The sequence below is a fragment of the Schistocerca cancellata genome, chromosome 2 (genome assembly GCF_023864275.1).
Source record: "Schistocerca cancellata isolate TAMUIC-IGC-003103 chromosome 2, iqSchCanc2.1, whole genome shotgun sequence".
Taxonomy (NCBI): domain Eukaryota; kingdom Metazoa; phylum Arthropoda; class Insecta; order Orthoptera; family Acrididae; genus Schistocerca; species Schistocerca cancellata.
Genome location: NC_064627.1, coordinates 601,157,348 through 601,170,754, shown reverse-complemented (window position 1 = coordinate 601,170,754; position 13,407 = coordinate 601,157,348). Strand labels below are relative to the sequence as shown.

The 13,407-nt window shown below is 46.0% G+C and overlaps 1 protein-coding gene across 6 annotated transcripts in view; it reads left to right on the top strand.

The window, feature by feature from the left end:
* The first annotated feature begins 342 nt into the window (after window positions 1-342).
* Window positions 343-13,407, top strand: part of LOC126147227 (uncharacterized) — a 92,971-nt gene continuing 79,906 nt past the window's right edge. For all 6 annotated transcript variants that reach the window (XM_049915681.1, XM_049915682.1, XM_049915678.1 and 3 more), the window contains exon 1: window positions 343-439. In XM_049915681.1, the coding sequence (XP_049771638.1) occupies window positions 403-439 (37 nt within the window). In that variant the 5' untranslated portion in view covers window positions 343-402. The remainder of the gene's footprint in view (window positions 440-13,407) is intronic.

Here is a 13,407-nt window from a genome sequence, read left to right as displayed (position 1 = left end):
GTAATGACTGTAATAATAGATTGACCTATAACACAGTCCTAATGTATATGTTCGCCCATATTTATTCGCCTGATTTCAGCCGAGCGCCAGTTGTACCGTACTCATTTTACGACACCGCTTCATACACTACCGCGAACGTCAAAATTTTCTTTCTGTATAACTTTGATCTTGACGGCCCTTTCATTGACAGCCTGTGTGAATGATGTCTTTTGGAATAAACATTGGAATGTTTTGTCATTTCGTTCCTTCCTGTTCCGTACCGTCAACAATGTCTATCACATTTTGTGTAACTTTCACGTTGTTGGTCACACTGGCTCACAACTGTGGCATGAGTCTCTATGACTTTCTTTGTGTTCAGCTTATATGTTGTGTGGTTGTTAGAGGAGAGAGTTGAAGAGTTTAATGGAGAAAGAATTTGATAAAATTAATATGTCACTAGGTAAGAATTTGTGTAGCAGATTGGAAGATACTGTACGTATGGGAATGTAGAGACTGCATTTGAAGCGGCCTTTCCCAAATACGAATCGAAAGATTTTTATGTGTATACAGGAGACAAGCAAAGCCAGCAGCTTTCTGTAAGGGATATAACAAATTAGACGTGTATTTCGTAAACGAATTGGCGATTTCATGAATTACAGGATTAACTATGTGAAAGGATAACTGATGATTAATGTTTTTTTCCCCGATCGAATTCTCCCTATAAATTGCGAACAATGCCCTTCCTGTGTAATTCTTAAGAATTTGCGTTATATTTAGACTTCACAAATGAAAAACATGATACTTCGAACTTAGTATTACAATTTTGAGGTAAATTAGAATTTGAAGGAATAACGTAGGACTACGTACTACGTGGCAGCTCACTTTTGCGAGGGATGTTACGATGTCTATGCATATTTATCCCTAGCGTTATTAAATCTATTACTGTGATTTTTGTCTTCTCGAAACTTTGTAGCATCAAACTAGATCTTGGGAGAAAAACTTTTTTAAAAAAACTCACCCTATATACACACAGTTCACGTTTAAGATGCCATGTCGTACTACGGATAATTTTTCAATCGTTTACGTACAGTCTATTTAGCAGGATCCTTCCATTGTATTATCATTTATTTCTCTTATTTCACATTCCTGAAGGTTATCCCATGAAAATACGTGGAAGAAGAATAAATGTTATCATCTGATTGGTTTAATATAAATACTAGCTTGTTGTGGACAGTGCTTTATCACTTGAAACATGACTCAAAGCTTCCAAAGTTTTCATAAGCACTAGTGGTCCTGGAGATTAGTTGAAGCTTTGGTGGACAGTGAAGCATGCTGATGTTGCTTAATTTATGTGGAGCCTTGCAAAATTTAGGCATCCAAGTTGGACCCAACATAAACTCGTCACATGTGCCCACTCAGTATTTTCATTTGGCCTATTAGTTGTCATTGCTGTTAGTATAGTAATGACTGTAATATTAATAGCTATCTACATGGCTATCCACAACCCAAAGGTTAATGAGCAGCACTTTGTTTCACCAGGCCTGGTTCTGTGGGATGTAGTATGCATTTGACTTCTTCTGGCCTTTAAACTGATTTGCATAACCAGAAACCTATAGTTCATTATGGACACCAAATCAGGGTGCAGCTATGCATTTCTTACAATCACATTTATTGCCAGAGGTGAAAGAAGTGATAAGCGACAGAAAAATCCTGGTCAACTGGGGATCGAAACCTGGAGTTCAAAATTTGTAGTCTGGCACTTACCCATTGTACCACATCGTTTAGATAGATCTGCGTGAAAACACCTGCATGTTTTGAAGGTTGCACCAAGAACATTGTCATTATCATGAGGTTGTGTAACTGTGGAAACAAGCTGACTGTAAAATGGAAGACTATACTGACACAGGCAGAGTAATGTTTTCATCCAGATTAGCCATGGCAGTTCATAATGTATTAAGTAGTAATCTTCATCTCTTCTCAGCAAGCTACCTTACAATGTGTAGAGGAGGGTACTTCTTGTACCACTAATCACCCCTCCTGCTCCTCCCCCCCCCCCCCCCTTGCCCTTATTTCATTCACAAATGGTGCAAGGCAAAGTTGATTTTTGGTAAATCTCCATATGGTTTCCAATTTCTCTAATTTTTTTCTATGTGGTCATTTCATAAGATGGATGTGGAAGAAGTAATGGTACCAACTCTTTCTAGAACATACAGACTCAAAACTGCAATTATGAACCCCTTGATGGTGCACAACGCCTCTTTCATATCATCAAATACTGGAGTTTCCGTGAGAATCTCTGTAATGCTGTCAAACAAACCAAACAATCCTGACGTGAAACATATTCTTCATTGGAGCATCTAAATCTCTCCTATTAATCTAAACTGATAAAGGTTCTAGGCTGGTAAGCAATTCACAGAATCAGTCTAACAAGTGTTCAGTAAGCCTTTTTTTTCTATCCTGTGGGTCCCAACGAGGCATCTACCTTTCATGTAATTAGTTTTATTTGGTAAATTTACATTATTCTATGTATTTTACAGTAGTTACCATTTCCAGTGATTGGTTGCTGATAGCAGAATTGAACAGCATATTGCATTTATTTCCATTGGGAAACCTTGCATCTATCATCCGTCCTCTGTTGCTTTTCTTGCATTTTGTTCATATAGACGACAGCATCATCTGTGAATGGAGCTTCCAACATTGCCCACTGTATTATTTATGTTTTAGACAGTAACAGTCCTGCATACACCTGTGGAGTACTTCTGAAATTACATTTACACATCTGAAATTATGCTTACATCCATCCGTTTCATTCCATTTAGAATCAAGTGTTAATTTCTATGTGCTAGGTAGTTGTGAATTCAGTCACAAATCTCATCCAATACTTGTTAAACTCAGAGTTTGTTCATTAAACAACAATGCGGAACTATTGAATGCCTTCCTGAAGTCAAGGAATGTGGCCTCAGCCAGGGTGTGTCTGTGGCACTATGTAATTCATGAATGAACAGAGTAATCAGAGTTTTACAAGAACTCCTAGTGATTTTAGTAATCAGTTTGTGTAACTCGTCGTGTGAAAATGAGTAAAATGTTCAGTAACTGCCAGAACACTGCAATATCTTAATGTTCAATGTTAGTGAACTGCCTTCGTTAGAAACTGCAGTAATAGGTGTTCTTCAATTCCCTAAAACTTTCTGAAATGTGTAACTTAAACTTTGAGTTATTGGCAAAAAAATGGTGGAGATTTTTCTTTTTCTTCTTCTTCTTCTTCTTCTTCTCCAAAACATGGAGTTAAGAACTATTGTTGATCTCACCAAATGTAGTTGTCTTTATTTTATTCAGCACTACTCTGTGATTTTGTCACTCTTCTGGACAGCATCCTAGAAAAGCCTTCAAGTGGATAAAGTTACAGAAAAGGGTTCAGTTTTCCTCTAGTCTTTCTCATAATGTTTGCTATGCAGTTTAAAGTTTGAAGTTTTCGTACTTCAAAGTAATTCCTTCCCCTAGTTACAGTGCATTTGTTATTATGATTCTCTTGTTTGGCTGAAGCTCGAAATTCCAGTTACCAGATGCTTTCAGTACCCTGGAAACTGATTTTTTCCAGTCCACTGCAGTGAGTTCATTCCCAGCCAAAATGCTGTCGAATGGCATTGAAGATATTTGCATGTTCCGGGTCAGTAACTATACTTGCAGGATTTCCCCCCCCCCCCCCCACCCCCCACCCCCCATGACAGTATTATGAAAAGTATAGATTGCTACTCAGCATATAGCAGAGATGTTGAGTCGCAGACAGGCACAACAAAAAGACTGCTAAGCCAGTACGCTTTCAGTCAAAAATCTCTTCTGAAATAGTCAGAATACACACACTTTACCCTTTGTCTCTGGCCACCAAGGTCATGCTGTTTCAAGTAGCAACACATGATGGGAGAAGCAAGCTGCGTAGTGGAGCTGAGGAGGAGGCTGGTGGGAGGTTGGTTGGTTTGATGGATTGGAGGAGGGGGACCAAACAGCGAGGTTATAAATCCTATAGGATTGGGGAAAGAAATTGGCTGTGCCCTTTCAAAGGAACTATCCCAGCATTTTCCTGAAGAGATTTAGAGAAATCATGGAAAACCTAAAGCAGGATGGTCGGATGTTGGTTTGAACCATCATCATCCTGTCATCCTGAATGGGAATCCAGTGTGCTAACCACTGCGCCTTCGCACGGGGGTGGAGATGGGGAAGGGTAGTGGGGAGATGGGAGGTTAGGCAGGGGGGGGGGGGGCGGAGCAGGAGATAAGTAAAGACTGTGTGGGTGCATTGATGGAATAGAAGGCTGTGTAGTGCTGAAATGGGAACAGGAAAGGGGACAGGTGGGTGATGGACAGTGACTAACGAAGGTTGAGGCTAAGAGGGATTACAGGAACATAAGATATATTATAAGGAAAGTTACCACCTGTGCACTATGGAAAAGCTGGTGTTGGTAGGAAGGATTCTGAAGTAAAGGGTGATGGTTTGGGCAGCATGCATAGCAACTGTTTCTTGGCCACAGTTTTTGGTGGTTATTCATGCAGACAGGTAGCTTGTTGGTTGTCATGCTCACGTAAAACACTTAATTTGTAGATTACGTGACTGCTTTTACAGGTAGCCCAACCTTTGATGGGATGGATGATGCCTGTAACTGGACTGGAGTAGGTTGTGGTGGGAGGGTATTTGGGACAGATGTTACATCTAGGTGTATTACAGGAATATGAGCTATGAGGCAAGTGGTTGGGAGCAGGGGTTGTGTAGGGATGGACAAGAATATTGTGTGGGTTTAGTGGGTGGCAGAATACCTCTGTGGAGGAGGTGGGAAGGATAGGAGAGAGGACATTCCTCATTTCATGGCACAACAAGAGGTAGTCGACTGTGTCTCATTGTGCTCTGAAATCTTTCAAACACCTGCCACAGTGATATTCTGCCACCCACCAAACCTACACAGTATCCTTGTCAATACCTACCCCACCCCTGCTCTCAACCCCATGCCTCATGGCTCATATCCCCGCAATAGACTTAGATGTAATGCCTGTCCCATACATCTCCACCACCACCACCACCACCTACACCAGTCCAGTCACTAGCATCACCTATCCCGTCAAAGGCAGGGGGCTCGCCACTCTTTGGCAGGTTCATTCTTGGTCATCACCAGGCTCCAGCCTTTGCAGCATTTTTCCCTTTCCGTGCTGCATGTCTATCCTCTTGCTGTTCTTTTTCCCCTCCCTTGAGGAGCATGTCTGGGGTATTACTGGGAATGTTCTGCATTGTGTCGCTGATGAGGGGGACTGTCTCACCTTGTTTTTTGCTCCCTTTTCCTTTCTTTGTTTCCCTTCTCCTCTCGTTCCTCCTCTTCAGTCTTTGAGAATACTTTTTTTTTCCCTCCCTGTGTGCTCCTGAAGATCGGACCACACTCCTGACGCGTAACAGGTGACCGGGTAACGCGTAAATTTCCAGCCCTATGTCTACAGGTAGGGTTCGCACGTACCCACGAGTACAGGCCAGGCCCATGGAGGGGTGATTGCCTGAGCTGTAACAGGGGTCCCCAGTTGGAAGGAGTGTGCCATCAGAGATGCTGGCAATCATGGAGATTTCCTCGTGATGTGTCAATCATCTTCCCACGGAAGTTCTACAAAACATAAACATAATGAGGCTAATGATTCATATACTGAAGACGCAGTCCTTCGCCACAGTAAATCTGTTTATTATTCAGAAAGGTGTAGAAGCCTTTGAAATCCTGATCCCAATTACTTTTGCGTTTGCTTTTGGAGATCACTTATGATTCTCAGGCACAACAACTGCTTGCTTTCTCACTTCTCCCCGGTTACCCTGTTCGTGTATAGGCCCATAGAACTTTGAATTCTTCCTGTGGTGTAATTTACACCAGGCTGCTTGACGGTTTAACTGAGCCTGAAATCCAATCTTACCCCTCTGATCAGGGTGTCATTGCTGTCCATTGTGTAATGAAAAAGGTAGATTCCTCCTTAGTGCCCACCAACACACTGTCACATTTGATAGAATGGTTCTTCTGTCCAAGCTCAAAGAAGCTATGAAATTCACTGTCCGGCCATACATTCCAAACCCAATGCGCTGCTACCAGTGTCACCGTTTCAACCACACTAGAACATCTTGTCGACATCTAGCCACATGTCACCTGTGGTAGGGATGTGCACGAGGGCGATTGTCCACCTCCTTCTCCCCACTGTATCAGCTGCAATGGTGGCCATGCCACTGCCTCTCGGGATTGTCCGGTGTATCTTGGTGAGTGAGCTGTTCAAGATATCCAGGTAAAGGAAAAGGTGCTTTATCCAGTCGCTCACAAGTTACTGCCTGGTCCCAAACCCTGCATTCTCCTGTCTGATACCTATAGTTCTGTTCTTGTTACCCCTTGCTCCATGAAGGACATGGACATGTGACCTCCAATTCAGCTCTGAGGTTGTGAAATCACTCAGTGTCAAGGTAGCATTGCCATCCCCCCGTCCAACTGTGCAACAAGCCATCAAACTCTCGCCTCAAGGGATGAAGCTACCAGTTACACACCCGTAGGCCGGAAAGGGCAGCAGGAGTACTCCTGTGAAGTCTTCCTCCGTCCCTCTAGCCAAACGACACCCGAGTGTTCACCTAACAGGTAAGGCTCGAAGTAGTCCACCACAGGCAAACGGTCTTCTCCTTCACCACCTTGAAGATCCTCTTCAATGGTGTCACCACGTGGTACCTTAGCCCGTCCAGCCTCCATGTCACTGGTACGCACCAACAACAGTTCTTCAGCATCGGACTCCAGAGACCGACCACACAAGCAAGCTGATGCTTCTGTGGACCCCAGGGAGCAGGATCCTCCTGCTTCTGTGTCCTGTAGTAGTACCACTTCCACAGCTGCCACTCAGCAGCCGCCGAGGTGACACCCCTTCATATCTTCATCATCATGACTGTTCTCCAATGGAAAGTTCACAGCCTTCAGTCCCACAAAGGGGATTTATGGCTGCTTTTAGCGTTGCAGTGTCCCCTTGTATTCTGCATTTAAGAAACGAAATTGCGCCCGTACAACCGGTTTGAGCTTTCACATTTCTTCCCGATTCGTTTTGATCTTCCCCCTGAGGTCAGCATTCCACCTCAAGGGGGCGTCATGCTGCAAGCTGTTGCAGTTTGCCTTTTCCTTCCCCACCAGATTCCCCCCCCCCCCCCCCCCCCTGTACCATACATGTCCTTCCATCATTCTCTGCCACCAGGGCAGACTTCCTTCAGCTTATTGGGCAGCTACCTCCCCCCTTTTTGCTACTCTGTGACTTTAATGTGCATATGCCCTTTGGGGTTCTCCCAGGACTTGTCAGAGAGGTGCCCTCTTGCCTGACTTTCTTAACCAACTTAACCTCTTCTGCCATAGCATCCTTTCTGACTCCTTACACGCCTATTCCCATTTGGACCTATCCTTCTGCACTGCCCAGCTTGCCCCTCGTCTTGAGTAGTCCGGTCTTTCTGAAACCTACTCTAGTGACCATTTCCCGTGTGCCATCCGTTTGCTGATCCTGCCCCATATGCGTGCCCACCTAAATGGCAGCTTACTAAGACTGACTGGCAGCTTTATTCCTCCCTGGTGACCTTCAAAGAACAAGATTTTCCCAGTTGTGATGATCAGGTGGAATATCTCACAAACGTTATCCTTACTTCTGCAGAATGTTCCATCTGCTGCACTTTCTCTTTAACATGTCGTGTACCTGTCCCTTGATGGACTGAGGCATGCTGCGACGCAGTTCACACGCAGAGATGTGCTCTCCGTGATTTTAACCACCATCCTATGCAGACAAACTGCGTTAATTATTAACAAATGCGTGCAAAATGTCGTCACATTCTTCGGGATAGCAAAAGAGCTAGCTGAATTTCATTCACTATTTCTTTTAACAGTTCCACACCTTTCTCTGTCGTGTGTGCCAATCTCCGACAACTCTCTGGGACCAAGATCCATTCCCCAATTTCCGTCCTGACTAACTGACAATGGCATTGTGGACCCTGTTGCTATCACCCTGCCTTCCTCCATCGAAATTGAGCGGAGGCTCAGGTGATACCCTTCTCTTCTCCAAATCGTGAGTCGCCTTTACTATGAGGGAGCTAGATCATGCTCTCAGTTCATCCCAATCCTCCGCCACAGGGCCAGACACCATCCACATTTAGATGTTGCAGCACCTTTCTCTTGTGGGCAAGCGCTTTCTGCTTAACATGTACAACTACATCTGGACAGAGGGTACATGTCCTGGATGCTGGCATGAAGCCACCGTCATACCCATACCTAAGCCCAGTAAGGACAAAAACCTTCGTTCCAGCTACTGCCCCATCTCTCTTACCAGCTGCCGACTGGTGTGGTGGCTTGAGTCTCACCATTAACTAATGAATGCACAGTGTGGATTTAGAGTTCGGCATTCTGCAGTTGACCATCTTGTTACTTTGTCGACTCGTATCATGAATGGTTTTCTGCAGAAATCCCAGACTGTTGCTGTGTTTTTTGATTTGGAGAAGGCCTAAGACAGCTGTTGGAGAACTGGTGTCCTCCGTAATCTACACATAGGGGGAAAATGGTGTACCTCAGGGTTCCGTACTGAGCATCGTCCTCTTTGCTGTTGCCGTTAACCCTGTAATGGCCTGTCTCCTGCCGGGCATCTCAGACTCCCTTTTTGTTAACGATTTTGCCATCTATTGCAGTTCTCCATGGACAAGCCTCACTGAGGGGTGTGTTCAGCACTGTCTTGATCGCCTTTAGTCCTGGAGCATGACAGTGGCTTTCACTTTTCCACTGGCAAAACTGTCTGTATGAATATCTGGCGGCACAAATGGTTTCTCCCACTGTCTCTCCATCTTGGGCCTGTTGCCCTTCAGTTCATTGAAACTACAAAATTCCTGGGGCTCATGCTCGATAGGAAACTCTCTTGGTCCTCCCATGTATCTTACCTGGCAGCTCACTGTACGCGGTCCCTCAGTGTCCTACGTGTCCTCAGTGGTACTTCCTGGGGTGCCGATTGAACCACCCTCCTCCATTTGTACTGGTCCCTTGTCCGTTCGAAACTAGACTATGGGTGATTTGTTTGCGTCTGCACGCCGGTCCCTCTTATGCCGTCTCAACACTACCTTCCATTGTGGCAATGGATGCCTTTTACACTAGATGATTGAGAGCCTGTATGCTGAACTACCACTGTCCTACCGCCGTGACTTTCTCCTCAGCAGGTATGCACGCTGTTTGTCTGCCATGTGTGGCCAACCCTCCTATGCTTCTTCCTTTGATGATTCCTTTGATCGTTTACCTCCTGGAGTCTGCTTTTTGCACTTCTTACTGTGGCTTAACTTCTTACTACCTGCAACTTTCGTGGTAGGTGTAAACCCTTCACCATCTTGACTTCGTGAAGGGGCCAATGTTAACCTTGGCCGTCGTTCGCTTCCTAAGGACACTTCTCCACTCTCGGTCTATTGCTTTCAGTTTCATGACCTTCATGACCATGGCTCTGGGACTGATTGTGGGGTCGGGTGTGCCTTCATCATTGACACCCATGTCTATCGATATCTGATTCTGGCACACTCCTCAGTATTTACAGCCGAGCTCTTCGCCCTGTATCAGGCCACAGAGTACATCCGGTGACACAGGCTTTTCAATTGTGTCCTCTGCTCAGACTCACTCAGTGCCCTTCAAAGTCTATGTGTGCTGTACACTGCCCATCCCTTAGTGCAGCGGGTGCAAGAAAACTGTCACTTGCTCACTCTTGGAGCCAGTGTCATGTTTCTGTGAGTTCCTGGTCATGTCGGTCTGCCAGGAAATGAGGCTGCTGACGCTGCTGCCATGGCTGCAGTCCTCGTACCTCAGCCCGCGAGTCCCTATATTGTCTCCAGTGATCTCTGCATTGCTGTCTGTCAGGAGGTGGTGTCCCTTTGGCATCACCAATTGTCCTCCCTTCACAGGAATAAGCTTCAGCCTATTAAGCTTCTCCCAGTGCCTTCGATGACATCCTCTTAGCCCTCCCACCCAGCGGAGATTATTTTAACTTGGCTGCGTATTGGGCACTGCCTTTTTACCCATCGTCATTAGCTAAGTGGTGCTACCCCACCACTTTGTAGATATTGTGCCCAAATTTTAAATGTCCGCCACTCCCTGATGGAATGCCCTTTTTTTTAACCATTTACATTCCAGCTTGGGTTTGCTGTCTTATTTATCACGCGTTTTAGTGAATGACGTGCGGGCTGTTGACTGCATTTTACTTTTTATTTACCGAAGCAATGTGGTGAAGACCATTTATTTTTAGTTTTGGAAAGGCCATTTATTTTTAGTTTTGGACCTCTGTTTCTGTATGGTGTCTTGTTTAGCCCTTTTCCACATGCCTGTTTTTAGCTGTCGTCTCTTCTGTCAATTGGGACTGATGTATAGTTGTGCAACTCCTCTCTGTGTTCCTGTTCTCTAGTTCTGACTTGGGCACATATGACCCCAGTTGTTTTTTGCATCCTAAAGCAAAACAAAACAAAGGCAGGGCTACCTGTGAAAACAGCCATGTGATCTGCAAGCTAAGCTGCAACTATTGTGCTTCTTTCTACATGGTCATGATAACCCACAAGTTACCTGTGTGCATGAATGGCCACTGGCACTGTGGCCAAAGTTGGACCATCCAGTTGTTGAGTACACTGCCCAACATAATGCTCTTCACTTCAGTGATTGCTTCACTGCCTGCACCATCTGGATCTTTCCTACCAACACCAGCTTTTCTGAAATGCACTGGTGGTAACTCTACCTGCAATATATCCCACATTCATATAACACCCCTAGCTTCAAACTTTGTTAGTCACTGTCCTTAACCCACCTGTCCATTTCCCTGTTCCCACTCCAGCACTGCACAGCCTTTTATTCCAGCAATGCACCCAGTGTTTTCTCTGCTTTTCTGCTCCCTCTCTCTTCCACCTCCTCTCCCTCTCTCTTCCACCTCCTCTCCCTCCCTTCCACCTCCTCACCCTCTGTCTAACCTCTCATCTGTGCCTAACTGCCCTACTCTCTCCCCACTATGTCCCTGTAGGCTTCCAGAAGCAGCACTTCACTGTTCCCTACACCTACCCCCACCCCACCCGACCCCACCCCACCCGACCCCACCCCACCCGACCCGACCCCACCACACCCCACCCTTGCATCCTCCGTAGCCCCACAACCCAGCTTGCTTCTCCCATTAGGCGCTGTAGATCAGTCTCGCCTCTGTGGCCAGACACAACAATCGTGTGTGTGTGTGTGTGTGTGTGTGTGTGTGTGTGTGTGTGTGTGTGTGTGTGTGTGTTTTGACTATTTCAGAGGAACACCTTTCGGCTGAAAGCATACTGGTTTAGCAGTCTTTTTTTGTGCCTGTCTGCAGCTCATCATGTCCACTAATGGTGAGTAGCAATCTATCTTTTTCATAACTTTGTCATTTTTTCATTCTGCATTTTCCAGTCTTCTTTTATGTCTGCTTTGATTCTGAAAATTTTTTATAAACTGAGTTGAATGTGTGTCTTCAGTAAATAATAGAATTATATTGTTCAATGAAGTGAGAGTACACCATTTACAGTTTATTCTTATTGTAATGACCACAGCTGTAGGCAACAGCTTGATTGAATGACAGTTTCTCAGGTCTTAATTTGTCTGTGCAGATCAGTTAGAGCCTTTCTTGTGTGTATTCTTGATTCGTTCCCCCTGCAGGTCCGGGGGTTAAAATAGGCCTGAGGTATTCCTGCCTGTCATAAGAGGCGACTAAAAGGAGTTTCACATGTTTCGGTCTTTATGTGATGGTCCCCTGTAAGGTTTGACCTCCATTTTTCAAAATTTTCTCGAAGAGCGAGCCAATTGGGGAAGGGTGTCCATTGTGTATTGAGATCTTTGGCCCACTTTCTCGTTGTTGCATTGCAGTCCCATCCATCCTCCATCTCTTTGGCGAGAACACCTTCCTGGGTACATTTTCCACCATGCGCTATGCAGTGTCGCTTTCTGCATCAACGATGACCATGGACTTTTTTGCACCTGATATCCAGCACAGTAGCCAGTCCTTTGTTGTGGGACCACCATGTACCCTGTTGGTTGTAGCCCCCTGACCACACAGGGATTGCTCTGCTAATGCCTGCGCCATTAACTCCCCACGTATACCAAAGGGTAGATGCCCATCCCTCTGGGGCATCGGGACTCCCAGCAATGCCCATCCTACCAGGTGGCCTTTGCTGCCTGGGCGGCGCCCGTGAGGAGGGCTCCTGGTCGGAGTGGGTGGCATCGGTGTGGATGACATGCAATGAAGTGTAGTCCAGCTCTTGCTGGTGGTGAAACACCAGCAGTGTCTAAGCATTCAAGAGCTCACTTCAACGCATAGAAGTACGACCGCAAATCGTTCCCCTACCTGGCCACACCATGGACGAACATCAGGCTAAGGATGGCAGCGGATCCTATTCGCCCCAGTACCTTGTATGTTTGAGAGCTGATGGGTAATCTTTGCCATGAAGCCCCAGTTTTTTGTTGAGCATTTAGGGGACAAGTTTGAGGAGGTGGAGGGTGTGTACACAATGAGATCTGGGTCAGTCTTGATCAAAACAGCATCCTCCGCACAGTCTTGGGTGTTACTTGCTTGTGACAAGCTTAAATATGGTCCAGGGTTTCATATTTCACAGGGACCTTCTTTTGCAGTCTGATGATGAGCTGCGTGCCAATTTAGAGCGGTGAGGTGTACATTTTGTCTGGTGTGTCCACCGGGGTCCAAGGGACAATCAGGTTGCCACTGATGCCTTCATCTTGGCCTTCGAGGGTGATACATTGCCCAAGAAGGTCAAGGTGATGGTCTACCGCTGTGGGGAAACCCTATATCCCTCCCCCGATGCGGTGCTTTAAGTGCTGGAAGTTCAGCGATATGTCTTCCAGCTGTACTTCCAGCATCACATGTTGAGATTGCGGACGCCCATCACATCCCAATACTCCATGTACACCGCCTCTCATCTGTGTCAACTGCTGAGAGCACCATTTTCCTTGCTCGCCAGACTGCAGGATTCTCCAGAAAGAAAGGAAAATCATGGAGTAAAAGACCCTGGGCCAACTGACCTACACTGAGGCTAAGAGAAAATTTTAATGCCTGCATCCTGTGCGTATGACATAGTCTTACGCCACCGCTACAACAGTTCTGGCACCATTAGCTCTGCCAGCCCCAGTCACAGCTCAGAGCCGGAAGACTACACCTGCCCCCTTGATGGTGGGGACCCATTTCCTTCCCTGTTGCTTCTGCACCACCTACTTCGGGAGCAACACCCCCCCCCCCCCCCCTCCAACAATATGGGCCGTCCGTCCCCACTTCTAAGCTGGAGAAGCGTAAGTCTTCTTCGGCTTCTCTCACTAGGAAGGGGCACTTGGGTCACTCCCTTCCCATGTTTCTGCTAGTGGGAAAGATGACACCCATCAGTGGC